Source organism: Elgaria multicarinata, chromosome 1 (genome assembly GCF_023053635.1).
Source record: "Elgaria multicarinata webbii isolate HBS135686 ecotype San Diego chromosome 1, rElgMul1.1.pri, whole genome shotgun sequence".
Lineage (NCBI taxonomy): Eukaryota > Metazoa > Chordata > Lepidosauria > Squamata > Anguidae > Elgaria > Elgaria multicarinata.
The window spans coordinates 180,723,721-180,743,339 of record NC_086171.1 but is presented as its reverse complement, the minus strand read 5'-3'; the positions used below and the strand labels follow the sequence as shown (position 1 = coordinate 180,743,339).

The window sequence follows — 19,619 nt, the reverse complement described above, 5'->3', positions numbered from 1 at the left end:
TTTGAAATGTAATGGCTTTTCAATTACCAACTTTGATTGTAATCTATATAGCAGTTTTCTTGATTTGGGTTTTTTTTTTCTTTCAGCTGCCAGCAGAGACAAAGTAGTAAAAGATGGTTAAAGGGTATCTTTAAAAAATGCAGACTAAATTTGTTTTCAGATTAATGTAAATAGAAAGCTTTGGCTATTGAGCAGTATAGAAAAGAAACAAGCCAATAAATAAATGTTTCTCTCACCTTCATTATGTCAGCATGACTTTGTGCCAGTTTGCGCAGGCAAACCAGAAGAGACTGTCTCACTCCTACAGCTCTGAAAGTTATTAAACATTATCTGGTTAAATTTTATTCAACAACAAATATGTCATTAAAGCTAAGGGCCTTGCTAGACCTACCAGGTAATCCAGTGGGGAGTAGGGGCAAGGCTGCGCTGCAGCTAGCGCGGGCCGTCACCCCTAGCTAGATGTAACACACAACGGGGTAAGGGAAAGCCCCGTCGCGTCAGCCATTTTTTTTAAAATTAAAGGGCCATGTGCGCAGGAGCACACCAACAAGAAGGTAAGGCTTTTTTAAAAAAAAAAAACCAAAGGGTTCCCCGCTCCCCACTTCCCCCGATTTCCCCTCAATGTCTGATGCCCCCCCGCTCGCCAGTCTGCTCACCTGTCCACTCCCCCCACTCGCCCGCTTGCTCGCCCGTCCGTTCACCCCCCACTCGCCTGCTTGCTCGCCCATCCGCTCGCCCCCCCACTCACCCACTTGCTCGCCCGTCCTCTCCCCCCCAGTTGCCCACTTGCTCGCCCGTCCTCTCCCCCCATTCGCCCGCTTGCTCGCCCGTCCTCTCCACCCCACTCGCCCGCTTGCTCGCCCGTCCTCTCCACCCCACTCGCCCACTTGCTCGCCCGTCCTCTCCACCCCACTCGCCCGCTTGCTCGCCCCCCCCACTCGCCCGTCCCCGCTTCTCCCGGCTACTCATGAGTAAGCCATGTAGCCGGGAAAAGCTGCAGAACCTGCTAGACTTTCTGCAGCCCCAGGCTGAGCCCAGGGCTGCGGAAAAACCAGGCCAAAAGTGGATCCGGTTATCCCGGGTCAAGGGAGGGTTTAGCCTGGCCTGACTCTGGGATCCCCTGTGCGTCATCTGCACGCATAGGGGTGAGCCCGGGTTTCAGCCTGGGCTAAACTCTCGTCTAGCAACGGCCTAAGTTAGTTGGTATTACTGAAAACATTTCTATAGCAGTTTTCCATAAGAGATCTTCAAAACCAAGAAGGGCACTAAGCACTTCCTCCTCCTCTGACTGTAATGTGTGCCAAATGTTTGCTAATTTATTTATTTATTACATTTTTATACCGCCCAATAGCCGAAGCTCTCTGGGTGGTTCACAAAAATTAAAACCATAACAAAACTACCAACAGGTTAAAAACACAAATACAAAATACAGTATCAAAAGCACAACCATGATAAAACCACGCAGCAAAATTGATATAAGATTAAAATACAGAGTTAGAACAGTAAAATTTAAATTTAAGTTAAAATTAAGTGTTAAAATACTGAGAGAATAAAAAGGTCTTCAGCTGCTAGAGTATTATTATTATTATTATTATTATTATTATTTATTTATATAGCACCATCAATGTACATGGTGCTGTACAGAGTAAAACAGTAAATAGCAAGACCCTGCCGCATAGGCTTACAATCTAATAAAATCATAGTAAAACAATAAGGAGGGGAAGAGAATGCAAACAGGTACAGGGTAGGGTAAGCAGGCACAGGGTAGGGAAAAACTAACAGTAGAAAGTAACAGTAGAAGTCTGCACAACATCAAGTTTTAAAAGCTTTAGGAAAAAGAAAAGTTTTTAGTTGAGCTTTAAAAGCTGTGGTTGAACTTGTAGTTCTCAAATGTTCTGGAAGAGTACAGTGTAGAGTACAGTGTAGGCGCCAGGCAGACTTCTCTGGGGAGCTCATTCCACAGCCAGGGTGCCACAGCGGAAAAAGCCCTCCATCTAGTAGCCACCTGCCTCACTTCCTTTGGCAGGGGCTCACGGAGAAGGGCCCCTGTAGATGATCCTAAGGTCCAGGCAGGTACATATGGGAGGAGGCGTTCCTTCAAATAACCTGGCCCCAAACCGTTTAGGGCTTTGAATGTCAATACCAGCACGTTGAATTGGGCCTGGACCTGGACTGGCAGCCAATGAAGTTGTACAAGGACTGGCGTAATGTGATCTCGCCGGCCAGTCCCTGCAGGCTGCCCTGTTTTGTACCAGCTGAAGTTTCCAGACCATTTTCAAAGGCAGCCCCATATATAACGCATTGCAGTAATCCAAACGAGAGGTTATCAGAGCATGGATAACTGTAGCTAGGCTATCTCTGTCCAGATAAGGGCGTAGTTGGTATGTCAACCTAAGCTGATAAAAGGTGCTCTTTGCCACTGAGTTCACCTGTGCCTCAAGTGATAGTTCTGGATCCAAGAGCACCCCCAAACTAATGAGGGAGAAGAGAAATGAATATACACTAGGCATAGGCAGCATAGTGCCTGTAGGCACCAATGGATCCTCAGACACTTTTCTTGGGGATCACCAAGGTGCCCTAACTCTCCCACTTATTTTTTAAAATTAACACATTTTCTTACCAGCAATGGGGATTGCTGTGAAATAGGTTTCTGTTAGTGCTGAAAGTTGTGAGTTCATAGGAATTGTTTAGTGTGTTGGAGCTCAAACCCAACCTTTGTCTTGTACTCTTTTGGGCAGGTTACTTTTCCTTTGCCACACCTCCCATGGCAGCCATTTTATGATGGTACCCAGGAAAGTTTCTCAAATTGCCAAATGCACCAACAACCCAAACAGGTTGCCTACCTGATATACAACTTTCCTTTACAGAACACTCGATGCATGTATACTGTCAGCTAAAATCAATCCCGATAAACGATCAACATCAAGCTCACATCTGTTTGTTCAACAAGCCTACATAACTCAAAGGGGGTTACAAATGGAAAACCCTCCCTTGTGCGGTTCGGGCGGCAGGGAATATATAACATCTTTCAAAAGCCTCCTGAAAATACATTTTTAGACAAGCTCTCCCTGGAGTATAACTTTCTCTGGTTTTATTATATTTTTAAATTAAAGTTTTAAATTGACCCTTGTATATTATGGTTTTAATTATGAACTGCCCAGAGAGCCTTGGCTGTTGGACAGTATAAATATGCAATAAATAAATAAATAAATAAATAAAATGCAGTCAGTATCCATTTAGGAATTAAAACACACATACTTATAACCACTTAAATTTGATTAGATAAAGTTTCCATTACCCAATTCCCATTTTTTCAAGATGAGATTCAGTAAGGTAGGGCAGAGTTGAACCGGTGATTTGGTGTTCTGAGGAGTTAGAAAACACAATTGTTAGCTTCATTTGCAGCTCTTAAATATTTAAACATCAAAATTATCAGGGTAGATTTCACAGGAAAATGCCCAGAAAAATGATTACGCAAGACTACTATATTATTCTGAATTACTGTAACTGAAATATTTTTATGACTAATAAATAAAATATTAAACCAGCAAATTCCCATAGTGCACTTTTCTTAAGAAAATCTAGCTGAGATCCAAAGAACTGTGTTATTAATTCAGTGCACCCAGAACTTCTGTTTTTCAAAGATCAAAGGTTTCCAAATCTGGCTAGCAGGCATACAATAGTTTGCAATAACTGATTTGGACATCGAAGCAAACCATGGTTATTATGAAACAGGAAGTACAAGAGGGAACTTGAGAGAATGAAGAAAAATGCCAGCATAGAATACTTTTCCACTAGCCAAGCCACAGTTTCTACCGAGTTACATTTAGTGCAACTATGTTCATGATAAAGAACCAGAAGTTTACATATACAAGCCTACAACTGTCAGAACTAGTGAGCATAGTGGAAGTTGCAGCCTTAAAGACTTTCACTTAACCTTGACTCAAGACATTTGAATACCTGTTTCTAGCACCAACTGGAATTCACAGGTTCCTTGTGTAAGGCAGACACTCAACCACTGGGTAACAATATGTAATTTGGCTTCTCCTGATTCTATAACTAATGTGTCATCTAAAATTCTTCTCACCTTTGCTAGTATAATAACTACCACATTTTTCTATATTTCTGCTATCTACCTTACAAGGGACCTGTGAGCTACAAGTAATGCTAGAAGAAGCACCTGTACAGCACCATGTACATTGATGGTGCTATATAAATAAATAAATAAATAAATAAATAATAATAATAATAATAATAATAATAATAATAATAATAATAATAATAAGATATGACTAACTGCTGGCTTTTATATTTTTAAACAAAGAACCACCACTGCTTCTTCTCTGGGTATGCTTTGTACAACCTGAATCCTTTTGCACTGGGCACAAACTAACCTAATTAGCCTGTAGAGAGTTTTCTGGTTCACCATCTTAATACTGTAACATTGCAGATGGGGCTTTTACCACCAAACGTGGCATCCTCTGCCTATTAATATTGAAATAAAATATACAAAAATGAGATAGCAGTTTCTGCATACTCAGACAACTCCCATGGTACACTGGAGTATATTGATTTGTAAATTAAAAGGAAGGGGGGGGGAACTGCCCTAAAAGTCATAACCAAAAGTTGGGAAACTGCAGAACTTCTAACATTTAAATCGTAGAATTATGCCAAATAGCCATGGCAGAAAAATTGACATACCAACTGAAACTAGCTAAAGGCAAAGTCAAAACATCTGACTTTTATAAAACATGGCACAACTTTATTCTATATACAGATCACAGACATACACAGCAGTATTTGTCAAACCTTTCACTCATATTATGGAAAAGAGACTAAACAAGTTTGACATGCAGAAGAATTATAAAGAATTTTTTTAGGCAGTTCATGGATTCCACATATGTCTTGGATTGTAAACTAATAGTGAAAAAATATGAATAGAGTTTAAGATTGCTGCCCTCTCTCTGTCAATAATTCATCCTCTGATAATAATTCAATTTAAATTAAATGTATTTATTTTTAACTGTTTATTTATCTTTTTTCCTTATTCTTTATCTCTCTCTTTCTCTCCTTTGCTTTGTTGATTTCGTTTTGGAAAACTAATAAAATCTTTTTTAAAAGAAAGAAGCAAAAGCAGCCCAAGAAGGTACCTACAGAGCATTGAGAACTGCTGAGCCATGGAATGTTGGGATTATCAGTGGGGGGAATGAAAGGAAAATGGAGGCAAGTGAAGAGAGGAAATCAACATACTGAAGCTTATAATAAAATACCCTGGGAATGGGGACTTGGGGAAATTAATGCTGGATGAGGTTGAAAAACTCCTTCCTGCACCTTACAGGGATGTTTCAGGATGGAGGAAGGAAGATGGGAGACTTCTTTCCAGACCAAGGCCTTCGTTAGATGGGTCTTTATCTCGGGATGAACCCCGGGATCATCCCTGTGCGTACACATGATGCACAGGGGATCCCAGGATCAGGGAGGGATCATCCCTCCCTTGCCCCGGGATATAGCCCTACACTTTGGCCCCGGTTTTTCTGTGGTCCCAGGCTGAGCCTGGGAATGTGTGGAATGTGTGGCCCATTGCTGCGGTTTGACCTGGCTCCGTGCACAGAGCGCAGCACTGCTCCCATTGGGGGTAGGGTGGGGGGAGCGGGAATTTAAATTATTTTTTAAAAAAGACTTCCCTTTTGCGCATGAGCGTTCGTGCGCTCTGGTCGCTTTAAAATTTTAAAAACGGCAGGGATTTTCTCCTGAGGTCGCCACGCCTCATGTGTAACCAGAGCAGGGATCTCATGATAACCACATCGCGGGATCTTCCCTCCTCCGTCGCATGATAACAGGTAGGTCTAGCTAAGGCCCAAATGTCTGGCAGCCTTTAGCACAGCAGGAGAAAGTTTCAGAAGAGTGGAAAAAGAGGCATACTTTCTCTAACCCCCCTTAAACATTTCTCTCCCACTTCTGCATGCCCTGAGCAGTACAAGGCCCCTATTGCAAGATCGCTAGCTTCAACAGAATCCTTCAAAGGGCTGGGGATACACTGCAATATCTTGTTATGGGTCCCCACTTGTGTCCTTTATCAGCAACATGATTTGCTCTTCCAAACCTTCTCCATTTTAGTCTAATATCAAGCCTGAAAATATAGCTAGCTCTGAACTCTGAAGTTAGTTCACTGTTTCATTATGTTTAATTGGTCCTGATACAATAATTGCATTCTTTGTAATGGAGATTCTCAAGGTTGTACCAGTTAAGCTCCCTTCTTTTCCACATCCTGAACATGATCCCCCACGCAATTCAGCAGGTCAAGGATACCAAACAATTAGACAGAAAAACACTGCATTTCATCACTCTCCTTCCCTTTGAACTACCAGCAAGCACATTAAAAAAAGAAACATGGTAGTTTTCTACTCCTTGTACTTCGTTTCCAGATCATGTCTCTACTATTATCAAATCTCCAAACTAAGAGCACTAGTACATGGTAAAAGTTAGATCCAGCTGAGAATATTAACAGACAAGTTTCCTGAAAAGCCTTTTTCCAAGTATCTTGTCTAAACCAAGAATACTCTGGGCAGTGACAACAACAGAGCTATCTACTAATAACTAATTGTCAGTAACATGAGAAGTGCCATGCTGGATCAGACTGAGGGTCCATCTAGTCCAGGGTGCAAAATCACCCTCCTACTTATGTTCCCCAGCAACTGGTGCACACAGGCTTACTGCCTCAGAGACTGGAGGTAGCACATAACCATTAGGGCTAGTAGCCATTGATAGCCTTCTCCTCCAGATTATGTACACACATATTCAAACACCCCCAAGGTATATATTAAAAAACCCAGCAATGCAGATTTACAAGTTAATGGCTGAAATTACACCTGTAGTCTTCTCTGCTTCAGTCAGGCTACTCAAGAGAGAAGCAGTTAACAAGTACCACCTCTGAACGGAAAAATTTTCTGCTGCTCAGAATTTAGTACTCTGTGCTAGAGAATTTAGTGAAAACAGCAGGGGAGAGTTCCTGCCTGGGGGACTTGCAGTAGGAAATTCAACAGAAAAGTTCCCAAATCCATGGTCTGATAATATGCACAGAATCATAGGAAAACTTTTAAGATCTCCATTATCTTTTCACTAGGCAAGATGTTCATAGAATCATAGAATCATAGAATAGCAGAGTTGGAAGGGGCCTACAAGGCCATCGAGTCCAACCCCCTGCTCAATGCAGGAATCCACCCTAAAGCATCCCTGACAGATGGTTGTCCAGCTGCCTCTTGAATGCCTCTAGTGTGGGAGAGCCCACAACCTCCCTAGGTAACTGATTCCACCGTCGCACTGCTCTAACAGTCAGGAAGTTTTTCCTGATGTCCAGCCGGAATCTGGCTTCCTTTAACTTGAGCCTGTTATTCCGTGTCCTGCACTCTGGGAGGATCGAGAAGAGATCCTGGCCCTCCTCTGTGTGACAACCTTTTAAGTATTTGAAGAGTGCTATCATGTCTCCCCTCAATCTTCTCTTCTCCAGGCTAAACATGCCCAGTTCTTTCAGTCTCTCTTCATAGGGCTTAAGGGAAGGGGAGAGGGGGAAAGGAGGAAAGAAAAGGATTGATACTGAAATAATGAAATCTGCATGGTCAGTTTTAAGATGGGCAGAGATACTAGGTTTCAAGCAAGTTTCACGATACACCTGGCGCTGCTGCATCAAACAAACACATAATGAACACTTTCCCCATTTTTAAAAATATAAACCTCAGTTGCTACTCGGGTTTGTCTCTAACCTTAGAGACAACGTATGTTCCTCAGTAGGCAGTAGAAGATACAAGCGATGGCTTGGGAAAGGTTTTGCTAAAAGCAAAGTCTTAAGGAGGCAATGTTAGATGAGGAAAGCGACCTGAGGAGCAGCCTGTGCTGTTTACCCAATCCACATTAAGGATGCAATCCTGTGCATGTTCAGAAAGCAAAAAGTCCTATAACTCTCAGCATACCCCAGCCAGCATACTGGGAATTTTAGGGCTTTTCTGTCTAAACGTGCACAGGATTACACCCTAAGTGACTTTGGACATAATCCTATGCACATTTGACTCGGAACAAGCCCTGCTGAATTGAGTAAACGCGAATGCAGCTCGTGCTCTTCTCCCAGCGGTAGAAGAGCAACTACAGCTGCAATATGGTTCGCGTCGATTTCGGGAGCGCCTTGCACCAAAAAAAGTTTCAGAGCGGATGTACAAATAAGTTACGTCAACAGAAACAGTCTGCCCGGGTGAGGTGGGAGATCATTCGGGTTGGCCTCTTATCGTGGGGAGCGAGAGGAAATTCAAATTCACACTTTTTCCACACTTCTGAGACTCAAACAAGGAAAGGGCAACTATTTTCAACCTCACATTGCAGGCAGGCAGACGTATCCCCTCTGCCAGCTCTCCTTTCCCCTCAAGGGGACAGCGAGTAAAATCCAACGGAAGTCCTACTTATTATTATTATTATTATTATTATTATTATTATTATTATTATTATTATTATTTATATAGCACCATCAATGTACATGGTGCTGTACAGATAACACAGTAAATAGCAAGACCCTGCCGCATAGGCTTACAATCTAATAAGTTGTAGTAAACAATAAAGAGGGAAGGAGAATGCAAACAGGCACAGGGAAGTGTAAACAGGCACCGGGTAGGGTGAAGCTAACAGTATAGAGTCAGAACAAACTCAATATTTGAAGGCTATAGGGAAAAGAAAAGTTTTTAGCTGAGGTTTAAAAGCAGTGATTGAGTTTGTAGTTCTCAACTTAGAATAGACCCGTTGAAATTAATGGGATTTAAGGTCGTCATGACTAACTTAAGTCCTATTCATTTCAATGGGTTTACTCTAAGTAGGACTTGTTTTGGATTTTACCCAAAAGGCGCGGAGAAGAGGAGCGTCGCTTCAGTCTGCGCCAATGCAAGGTCCGCGGAGATTGAAATTCCCGGCAAGTGTCAGCAGCACTGCGCGGCAGCAGCGGCGCGCAGGCGAGCGAGGAACGCTTCCTCCCACCCCACCCCCGGTGTCGGCTTTTCCCGCTCACCTCGAAAGCAGCGCAGCAGCGCCGGTTCTGCAAAGCCGCGGCGCTGGAGGAAAATGCACAGCTGCTCCGTGTCCCAATGCCGGGGCTGGAGCCCGCCGGGTTCTGCAGCTTGCCACGCAGAGACGCGCTTTTCAGGCGTGCGAAAGCCGTCCACCGGGCTGGTGGGCCGGGCCCGCTTCGGGGTCCCTTCCCTGTTACTGTTCCACATCGCCCTCGCTTTGAGAAAGAGGACACTGCGCAGCCTCCTCCCCACTTCGGCTCCGGCGGCTCGAGTGTCTGGGCAACCGGCCTGGCTTTGCCGCGAGTGGGCCGCCGCCCGCCTCGGGTAGGATTCACGTGACTCCGGTCCTCCTCTCAGGGCCGCGATGGGCGGGCAAAGGCTTCTCGCCCTAGGGAAAACACGCCTCGAAAGATGAGAGGCTGGGCACGAAAAGTGAGCATCTCTCTGTAGCCAGGCTCGGCCTGATGAAAACTGAGGTCTACTCTCAGGCTTTGGGTTGAAGTCTCCTTCTCAGGATTTCCACGGAAAGAAGCTACCGTATGTATTTTGGTTTAAGAGCTTCTGCTATTTGCACCATCCCCATATTATCCGTCAGGCATAGGCAGGCAGGCTCTGCCGGACTAGGCTTGCTACCTTTTCCCTCATTCCTAGTGTTCCTTTTCAAGAAGGGATGCGCCATGCCTACCAAAAACAACTTTATTACATGACAAGGGTAGTATATTCCAAGGTTCTCTAAGCTGGTGCGCTCCAGAGGTTTTAGACTACAGCTCCTATCAGCCACAGACAATGGTCCATGGCCAATGGTCAGGAATGCTGGGAGTTGTAGTCCAAAGCAGCTGGAAGGAACCAGGTTAGGGAAGGCTGGTATTCTAATAAAGTACTGATGGTGCTCTGATACAGGTAATATATGACATTCTTACAATCTCATAAAGTGTTCCTTGTTTTGAAGCTCTTAAGTGGCAATCCTATAGGGACTCTGCCTGGAACGCTCTACCCCCCTCTGACCAGATAAGAGGTAATATAGGATAGGGTTTTACCCCCTCAGGTCCAAGGCTGTGTTCTCTGCTTCTCAAGCACTGAGCCTGAGACAGAGCAAAGAGGAAGAGAAAGCTGAAGAGGATATAGAGAATAGACTGTCTTTTGCTTATCTCATCTTATCACTCTTCTTAAATGACCCATTTCTCCTAGGAGGAGGGAGGACCAGAGAAACTATGATGAGAGATTAGAGGTGATTAATGTGGAATAGATGGAGAAAGTAAGCCAATACCTGTGTGAAGGTCATTTCTATCTCCTTGAGCTTTCTTCAACTGTTACTGGAGAAGCCTTCCACTAGCAAAATTATCACATGGTAGAACTGCTCTCACATTTCCAACCTCATCTGCTATGTTTGTGTTATTAACACTGCTTTGTAAGTAATCAATTCAGTTGTCACACTTACTTTTCTCTCTCATTTCCCTCTGATTTCACTGCTTACAATTCACTCCCTCATATATACATACAGAAATGCACGCTTGTGTATGTTTATACCTATGAAGTAAGTATAACATTACATGAATCTGATAACATAAACTCTAGTCCATGAAAATTAATGCTATAATAACTTGTTTATTTATTTATATAATTTATCCTTCATCCATAAGGAATTGCAGGGCAGTATGCTTATTATAAAAAAAGGTTAAAAACAATTCAGCAGAGATAAAATTACAACATAGAATGCATATAAACTATTCAACCAGCAAACATCATCATCATCTTTATTTGCAGTCAATTGACCAGAAAGAGAAAAATACAAATCATTTCAACAGGGAATCAATACATTGAATTAATTACAGAAAAGATACCATTAAAACATATATGGAAATAATACATTGGGATCAAAATGTGGAAAGGAGCAGAATCAAAAGAAGGATACATAAATTAACGTTAGGTCTTGAGCTGAATATATTCAAACAACTATACAATCATGTGTGGTCTGGTAAGGATGGCCAGTTCAAAAACTTGGCGATCTGTATGGTAATTGTTTTATTTTGGCCCTGGAGGAGACTAATTGTCAGGGTCTCTGGGGATTGGCCGGGCAGAGCTAGTGTGATAGGACATATCAACCCCTTTCTAACCAGCAAACAAATCAATCAATTTTAAAAAATTAAAATTTAACACTGTTAGTCTTTAAGGTGCCACAAACTCTAGGTTGTTACAAAAGCAGCCTGGCTGCATCTGTTGAAAATTTTGAAAGCTCATCCACCTACAGGCAGACAAACATTTAAGGCATTGTAATTATATATACTAGGTAGGAGAAGGCACTTATCACCTTTCTCCATTTGTTTATCTCTGCTTATCTTCTCATTAATGGCTAATTTTCCTTAAGAGTTAGGATGGCCTAGCCTCAAGTTATTTGCTTTAAAAATGTTTTTGGGGTCACAGATAGTAGCACCTCTGATTACTGAAAGATAAAAAGAGACATTAATTTCTTTGTCAGTTGATGCATGTTTGAGCTGGCACAAGGAGAGTAGCATCACGTCTTGCCAGGCCAACACTTCCTCTTGTTGCAGTGGCAAAAGTGTTTTGTGTGTACAATGTCACTGGTACTGGAGACTCCTTTGCTTAGAGTACTCTTGAACCCTGAACTATTGCATGCCTTGATTCCCAGCCTATGGACTCTGTCTTGAAATATACTGCTAGACTTTTAAGAACTTGTTTCTGGCTTCAGTTTCAACTATTTGAGGTTTTTTTAACTTGGGCACGATAAGGATTCTGATCTGTGGACTTTTGGGGGGCGCTTAGGTTGGTTTCCTGCTGTAATAAAGGAGTTCGCCATTTCTTAAAATATGTTAATTGCTGGTATTTTGAGGGAGCCAGGCCTGACACTCAAGCCCTGGAAAACAGATATATAAAATCCATATTAAACCATACATTAAGGGCCATTAAAAGCTAAGGAAAGCTTGCAAGTCAGATAATGAATGGCAAGAAGACATCATGAGTTCCTGTTGCTCTTTTTTAGTAATCAACCTTACTATTGCTTAGATTTGAAATCTATTAATCTTCGTAAAGCTTCAGACAATGGACACAGCACTGAAATGTAAGTTAGAAGTGGGAGATCTTACCCATTATGTACTTTAATATCCTTTGTATAAACCCCTTCTGTAGGCACTACTGTGTCTCACCAATGCAGCTGAATGGCCAGCAAAATTTAAATTGATCCCCCCACTTTTTTTTTTTTTTTGCTTAGTGACAATAAGGTGATGCATTATAATGTAACATTACTCAGTATTTGTAATGCTGTGACAGGTCAGGCAAAACTTTCATATTTGCATCATTTAACCCCTTCTGCCCAATTAGGGCATTCTAAGTTCATATTTCTCCATGAGAATCCTGGAATTAAAATTGGGATTCCAATAGCTAATGCAACAGAGCTTGGTCTCCTGACCCACAGGTAACAAAGTTGTCTCATCTCTGATGTTTGCCAGATGACAAACAACAATGACGGGCCTTTGGTGATTGATGATTGGCACTATTTACTGATAAGAAAGGAATCTTGACAAAGAAGTGCCCATGTTAAATTTATAGGTACATCTGCATTGTAAAAAGGGTACTATAAAACAATTAACTTCATAACAAAGCCAAGTAGGCCATCATAAAGTAACTAGAAAGTTCATGCCAGATAGTAAAATACAACAGATGTGTAAATAAGAAAACAAGCTCACAAGACAGGTTGCAATCTCAGCAATATTTTTGTGTCTCAGATATGCCTGCGACGTTGAAATTCAACAATCTTATTTAGACATATGAAGATTTAGGGTATTTTATTTATTTATTACATTTCTATACCGCCCAATAGCTGGAGCTCTCTGGGCGGTTCACAAAAATGAAAAACATTCAAAGTATAAAACAACAGTATAAAACCATAATATAAAATACAATATAAAAGCTCAACCAGATAAAAACAGCAGCAATGCAAAATTACAAATTTAAAACACCAAGTTAAAATTTATTTATAGACTGTTAAAATACTAGGAGAATAAAAAGGTCTTCACCAGGCGTCTAAAAGCATATAATGTAGGTGCCAAGCGAACCTCCTTAGGGAGCTCATTCCACAGCCTGGGGTGCCACAGCAGAGAAGTGCATCCGTAGAATTATTAGATAAGAAACATAAATAGAATAGTAAAAAAAGTCTGAACATTTTTTATAGCATCCAAAAGTATATGACGGAGACTCTGAACATGCAACAGTGGGAGCTATCTTGTTGGATCAGCTTTCCGGATGTGTTGCCTGTAGAATCAAGCTGATAAGCTTGATACAGATTATCATTGTGAACTACTCAACTCTGCTTAGAAGTCTTGTTTAGAATGATGCTGGGTGTTTCATGTGTTTGAATTTATGTATGCATAACCTTTTATGTAGATCTGTTACAGTGATACTTTTGTAGTAAAAATACAAATCTTGTCTGAGAACATGTTTCCTAGAAAAAAAAATTCTGTATCATCCATATTGAGAATGAAGTGCTAAATTTGTTTTATGATGGTATCTGATTTTATGAGATAGCTAAATACATATATACAGTGGAATGGTAATCAGAGGTTTTCAATGTACTGACAATATAGAAACTTAATTGAGAGGGCAACCCTAAGCATTTTAATAGGAAGTAAGTTTCTTCTATCCTTAACTCCCTATTAAGTGTGTTTAGAATTGTTTCCTCACTAACCTAAATTTTTCTGTCATCACAACTCCAGCATACTTAAAACACTTTCTCTGACTGATACTCTTTTTATATATCAATATTAGCTCTCCTGAAGGGCTATTTGATTGCAATGTAAACATGACATAGGCCCTTCTATATGAATGAAAAAGTTCCTCACCATGAACATAAATGCAGCACCAAGAGGTAACCACAGAACTGTGAGCCTTACAATGCCCCACCCTCTCTCTGTACCATTTCAGGCCATGGGTTCTGTTGATGCTCTGTGATGTGGCTTGGGTTGCAGGGTTCTGCTATGGAGCAGAACTTGAGCAGGGGCTAGGTCAGGTCTCTAGGAAGCAAGATGGAAAAAGATCAGCACCATGGAAAGCTCCAAGTGGTGCTGGGGCTAGAAGCTAGACAGGGAGCATCATCGCACAAGGGGGGATCGCATTTCCTTACTGTCCTTACTTCTCTGCCCATGCTTTTGTCCCTCATTGCTTCCTCTTTCCAAAGGGGAAGTAAACAACGTGCAAGTGGCCCATTCAGTGGGCCGTTCTGATCGTGTTGGTTCTCTTGCACACAGGCAATTTATGGCCCTCCAGATGTTTTGGCTTACAACTCCCGTGATCTCTCACCATTGGCTATGCTGACTAGGGCTGATGGAAGTTGTAAGCCAAAACACACCAGGAAGACCACAAGTTGTCTACCCTTGTGTTAGAGCAGAATACATACACACACACACACACAGTTTGTCAACTCCAGTAAAAAAACCAAAAAGATACACTCTTGAACATGTGCAGTTTTTCATTTTAAATTCACTTAAATCATAATGCCATCATGACTCCAGATCAGGAATTCTAACATTAAGCCCTAAAAAATGCACCAGAAAAGCTGCACAAATGCTTGATCATAGGCAACCAAGCAGCCAATTAATACTTCCATTTTAGAGAGGAGGAACATTGAACATGGTGTCACCAAGCGACAATATTGCTATCACTTTTGACTCAGTGGTAAGGGGCCACTGTGACTTCCTTTAACCAGCTGCTAGTAACAATGGAGGGTTGAAGAGACAGGAGAAAGAGCTAAGATACTGTCACCATAGCACCCTTTGTTCCTGGGAAGGGGAAAGAAAGAGAGTGTAGCAGGAACTGGGTACTTGTTTACCCCTAAGAATAAACAGAATGCTTTCACCTCAGGGTTTGGTAACTATAACACAAAGAAAGAAAGAGTGTGGCTGTGTTAATGCAGCAGGGAATGAAAAGAACACTGCACTAGAATCAGAGGTATGAGAGACAGCGCTTGGAAAAGTGGAGTCAAAGAAGAAGAGGGTGAAGAGATGTACTAGAGCATAGCATTCAGGCTGAACCCCTACTTGAGAGAGTATGTCCCAATGGACTCAGCATAGGCTGCCCAGACCCTCTGAGGAATTCCGGAAATCTCCAGGGAGATCTGGGGCACCGGCGGAACCAGAGTTAGGGCCCAAAGTACCTGGGTTGTGGTTACTGGGCCCGCGGCAACCACAACCCCAACTTACCCAGCCTAAGTTTCCCTGGTGGGTGGCATTGGCCATCTTGAATCTCGCCGGAACTCACACGAGATCTCGGGAGCTGGCTAGAAACTCTAGCGAGACCCAGCCTGCAGCCGAGATCTTGCTTGAGTTCCGACAAGATTCAAGATGTCCGCCACGAGGGGTGGGCGGTGAGAGCAAGGTGAGAGCTGAAAAAGAAGGAAGAAGCAAGCAGCAGCAGCAAGAAGCAAGCAGGAGGAGGAGGAGGAGAAAGAGAAGAAGCGAGTAGGAGGTAAGACTGAGGTGTATGTGTGTGTGTGAGAGAGAGAGAGAGAGAAAGTGAGTAAGAATGTATGGGTGAATGGGGTGCATGAGGTCTTTGAGTGCATGCATGTGTGCATGCGTGTGTTTGGAGTGAATGATGCTGAGCGTGTGTGCACGCACACATGTGCTGGCAGTGTATGAGTGTATTGATGTCTGAATGGGATGCCTGGTTTTACTATGAATGGATGCATGTGCATGTTTGCAGTGTGTGTGGGGAGGGAGGGCTATAGTTTTCTCTGTGAGTTGGGGGGGATGATTTGGAGGTGATATTCCTATTAAATACTGCATTTTAGACCCATAGACCTTCCTTTTCAATTTGTTTGCTATAATTGGCATGACGTATATTTTGTAACAATGGGTGATAATTGTTCATCCTTCTTAAAAACCTTTTAAAAAATTAACAGGGTTGCCATTATAATAATATAAAAATAGTGTGTTTGGAGTAATGGATGGAGGTGTGTGTGTGAGAAAGAGAGAGAGAGAAAGAGAGAGTGTGAATGGATGTCTGTGATCCTGAGCGTGTGTGTGTGTGCACGCACACGTGTGCTGACAGTGTGAGTGTATTGATGTCCGAGTGGGATGCCTGGTTGTTTGAATGAATGAATGAATGAATGCATGTGCATGTTTGTAGTGGGCGGAGGGGCTGTAGTTTTCTGTGAGTTGGGATGATTTGGAGGTGATGTTCCTATTAAATAATGCATTTTAGACCCATAGACCTTCCTCTCCAATGTGTTTGATATAATTGGCATGACGTATATTTTGTAACAGTGGCTGACAATTGTTCATCCTTCTTAAAAAAACTTTAAAAAAATTAACAGGGTTGTCATCATCATCATCATCAATCTCTCTTTTCTTGCTTGTGGTGGTTTTTCTTACTTGTGGTGGGCTTTGCCAAGTCATGCTGTCTTTTACTGATTCAGAAATATCCTGGCTATTGAACGTGTTTTAAGTATGACTGCTTTCTGGATGTTGGCGTGCATATATTTTGGTAGGCCTAATTTCTGAAGGTTTTCTGTAAAAAACAAAACAAAAAACAAAACGATGTCATGCTGGTGACTGATGTGACTAACAAATAATTGTAAGTTTTTCCTGTTGCCATAGTTCTTTAACTTCCATAGCCAGTGGTGTATATTTTTCTCTCTTTTCCTCTTCCTTTTCTGCAACCTTTTTGTCATTAGATATTTCAATGAAGTAGGTGTGTTTTTCTTGGTTGTTTTTGACTGTTATGTCTGGTTGAAGTTGAAACAAGTTAAGAGGTGGTAGCCTTTAGTCCATTTTGTTCCACGGCTAACATTTGCAGGCTAATAGTAGTTTATACGCTTTCTGAATGCTTGGTTGCTTGGTTGTTGTACTAGATTTTTCTCTACTTGTCAACTGCTTCATTTGTTCAGTGGTAGCAGTATGCAATATAAGGTGATGGGGAAACAGTGTTTAATGTTAGGAAAGATTAGACTATGGTCATCCAGTGAAGGATTTGCAGTCAGAAAAGATATTTGAGGGAAGAGGAGACTGTATCACACACAGGGCTCATCTACACCAAGCAGGATATTCCACTTTGAAGGCAGTATAGAAAAGGCAGGAGCCACACCAGTGCTTTATAGCAGTATTGAAGTGTACTGACAACTGTTGGGGCCCATGACACATACCATATACCACTTTCATACCACTTCCATAGTGTTATATCCTGCTTGGTGTAGATGTGTCATGGGCCCCAACAGTTGTCAGTGCACTTCAGTACCACTATAAAGCAGTAGTGTAGATCCTGCAGTGCAGTTCAGTACCTCTATAAAGTAATAGTGTGGCTCCTGTCTTTTATATACCGCTTTCATAGTGGAATACCCTGCTTGGTGTAGCTGAGCACACAACATAGCAAAAGCTTCAACGTACAGCAAAAGCCACAGAAGTAGGAATGAGTGAAGTTAATTTCAGATACATTGAATGTCTCACTTATACTTTATTCCAGTGATTTTAACATTAAGATGTTACGTAGAACAGGTTTGTCTTAATTGTGTGCTGTGAAATCAGACCTGTGACCAAGGCTATGTTTGGGTGGGCACGCCCCTTTGGGGGCCGGACATGCTGGTGAGCATATCCCTTTGGGGGCCAGACATGCTGGTGAGCACGCCCCCTTGGGGGCTGGACATGTTGGTGGGCACGCCCCCATGGGGCGGCCATGTTGTCCTCCTTTTTGGTTTCCAAGATATGGTCACCCTACTCAGCAAGACTAATTTCTGAGTAAAAATGTAACAAGAGCAAAAAGAGAGTGTGGGAGAACAAGCAACACAAAATGAAATCAGAAAGGAAGAAAATGAAGTCGAGTGTATGAGCAATAAGAAAGGCAAAATTAAGAGGGGAAGTGGTGGTGGAGGGTAAAAATAGAAAAGATATTCTCAGGAATGCGAAAAAATGAAGCTAAGGCTTCTTCTCATTTTCCCAGGAGTTAATCCCCCTGAATTTATTTACTTCCGAGTAAACATGCAGAGGCTTGGGCTTCAGCATTGCAAGAAGAAGTAGAGGTGCCTGGGAAATGGGGAAACAACAATGAGAGAGAAACAGGGTGGGTGATGAGATACATGCATTTATGAGTAGATGGTTTGGGACAGTATCTAACGCTGCTGCTCTGCTAACACAATGGACATAGCTTAAGATAAGCGACCTCTAAGTAATAGCATAAGCTGGCCTGGTGAGTTTCCCTGGCATAGCACTACAGTTCACTAGAGTGGCTGAAATGTAGGAAAGCAATGTTAAGTTTCATTTTAGGAAAAACGAAACTGAAAATACTGGTGTAGGAAACGCTGAGGTGGATATGAGGGGGGGTGGCAACCTACCTAGTTCGTACTGGTTTACATCCCAGAAGTGAGGGCAACACCCTTGCTCCCTTCACTACCACAGGATGTGGTGATGGCCACGGCTTTAAAAGGGGGTTGGATAAGTTCCTGGAGGCAAAGGCTATCAATGGCTACTAGCCCTGATAGTTGTGTGCTATCTCCAGTATTCAAGGCAAGAAGCCTGTGTGCACCAGTTGCTGGGGAACATGGGTGGGAGGGTGCTGTTGCACCATGTCCTGCTTGTTCATCCCTGGCCAATGACTGGTTGGCCACTGTGTGAACAGAATGCTGGACTAGATGGACCCTTGGTCTGATCCAGCATGGCTCTTCTTACGTTCACACACCAATAGAAGCAGTAAATCCATTGTCCCACATATTCAGAGTTCTTTGGATTCTAGCCACAGCACAGCTGTGGGAAAGTATGACTAAACAATGTAGGAAATCAACATTAAGTTTCAGTTCAGAAAAATTACGTCAAAATACTGGTGTGAGAAACCGAAAGTTAATACCAGATTAACTGCCAAAATAATATCATAGTCTGAGGAATGGAAATTTCATCAAAAGCCAGGGAGTGCTCAGTCAAAGTTAAGAAGGACAAACTCTAGTTAGAGCAAATGGACAAGCACAGTTGGGAGAAACTATCTGAAGACTAATCTTCAATGTATGGACTTTCTTTACAAGTCTTTGTTGCTACGAAATGGGAGTCTCTCTTTTCTGCCCCCTCTAGATTCTCCATTTTCTGTCCCCTACTCCATGGATTTTCTCTCTTCCCCATTCCCTCTACATGGATTCTCTTTGCCCCTCCCTCTGTGATCTGGAAATTTGGAAGTGTGGCTAACATAAGTTCTCAAAGCCAAGCACAAAACAGCTTTCCCCCTGATTTCAGCCCCTTGCCCTCTGAATTTACTCCTCTTTTAGCAGACAAGGGTATCCTTGGGTTGGTTACTGCTTTCACTTGCTCCACTAGTCAGGGCCATGCTAATACTCTTTTTGCCTAATCCTTTTCCCCAAGCCTGCTCCCAGTTCAAGCAGAGCAACAAGTTTTAAGTGGGGCTGAAACTTCAGTTAAAGCACAAGGCCACTTACCATCACTCAACTGGAATCATCAGCTAGGGCAGTAAGGGAGTCAGCAAAGCAATACCTTCAATAAACAGGAGTGGTGTAAAAATGAGAACTGAAGAGACTTCCCAGCAACTGTCCCTGTTAAATAAACAAATGATACTAAAAAGGTGGATTGTGTT

At 42.3% G+C, this 19,619-nt stretch overlaps 1 protein-coding gene across 1 annotated transcript in view; it reads right to left on the bottom strand.

Annotated features, from left to right (window-relative positions):
- The window catches only part of SAMHD1 (SAM and HD domain containing deoxynucleoside triphosphate triphosphohydrolase 1), a 33,026-nt gene extending 23,725 nt beyond the window's left edge, over window positions 1–9,301 (bottom strand). The window contains exons 1-3 of the mRNA XM_063144851.1: window positions 9,044–9,301; window positions 3,299–3,365; window positions 237–309 (exon numbers count right to left, since the gene is read on the bottom strand). Coding sequence (XP_063000921.1) covers window positions 237–309; window positions 3,299–3,365; window positions 9,044–9,251 — 348 coding nt within the window. The 5' untranslated portion in view covers window positions 9,252–9,301. The remainder of the gene's footprint in view (window positions 1–236; window positions 310–3,298; window positions 3,366–9,043) is intronic.
- Window positions 9,302–19,619: the final 10,318 nt, after the last annotated feature.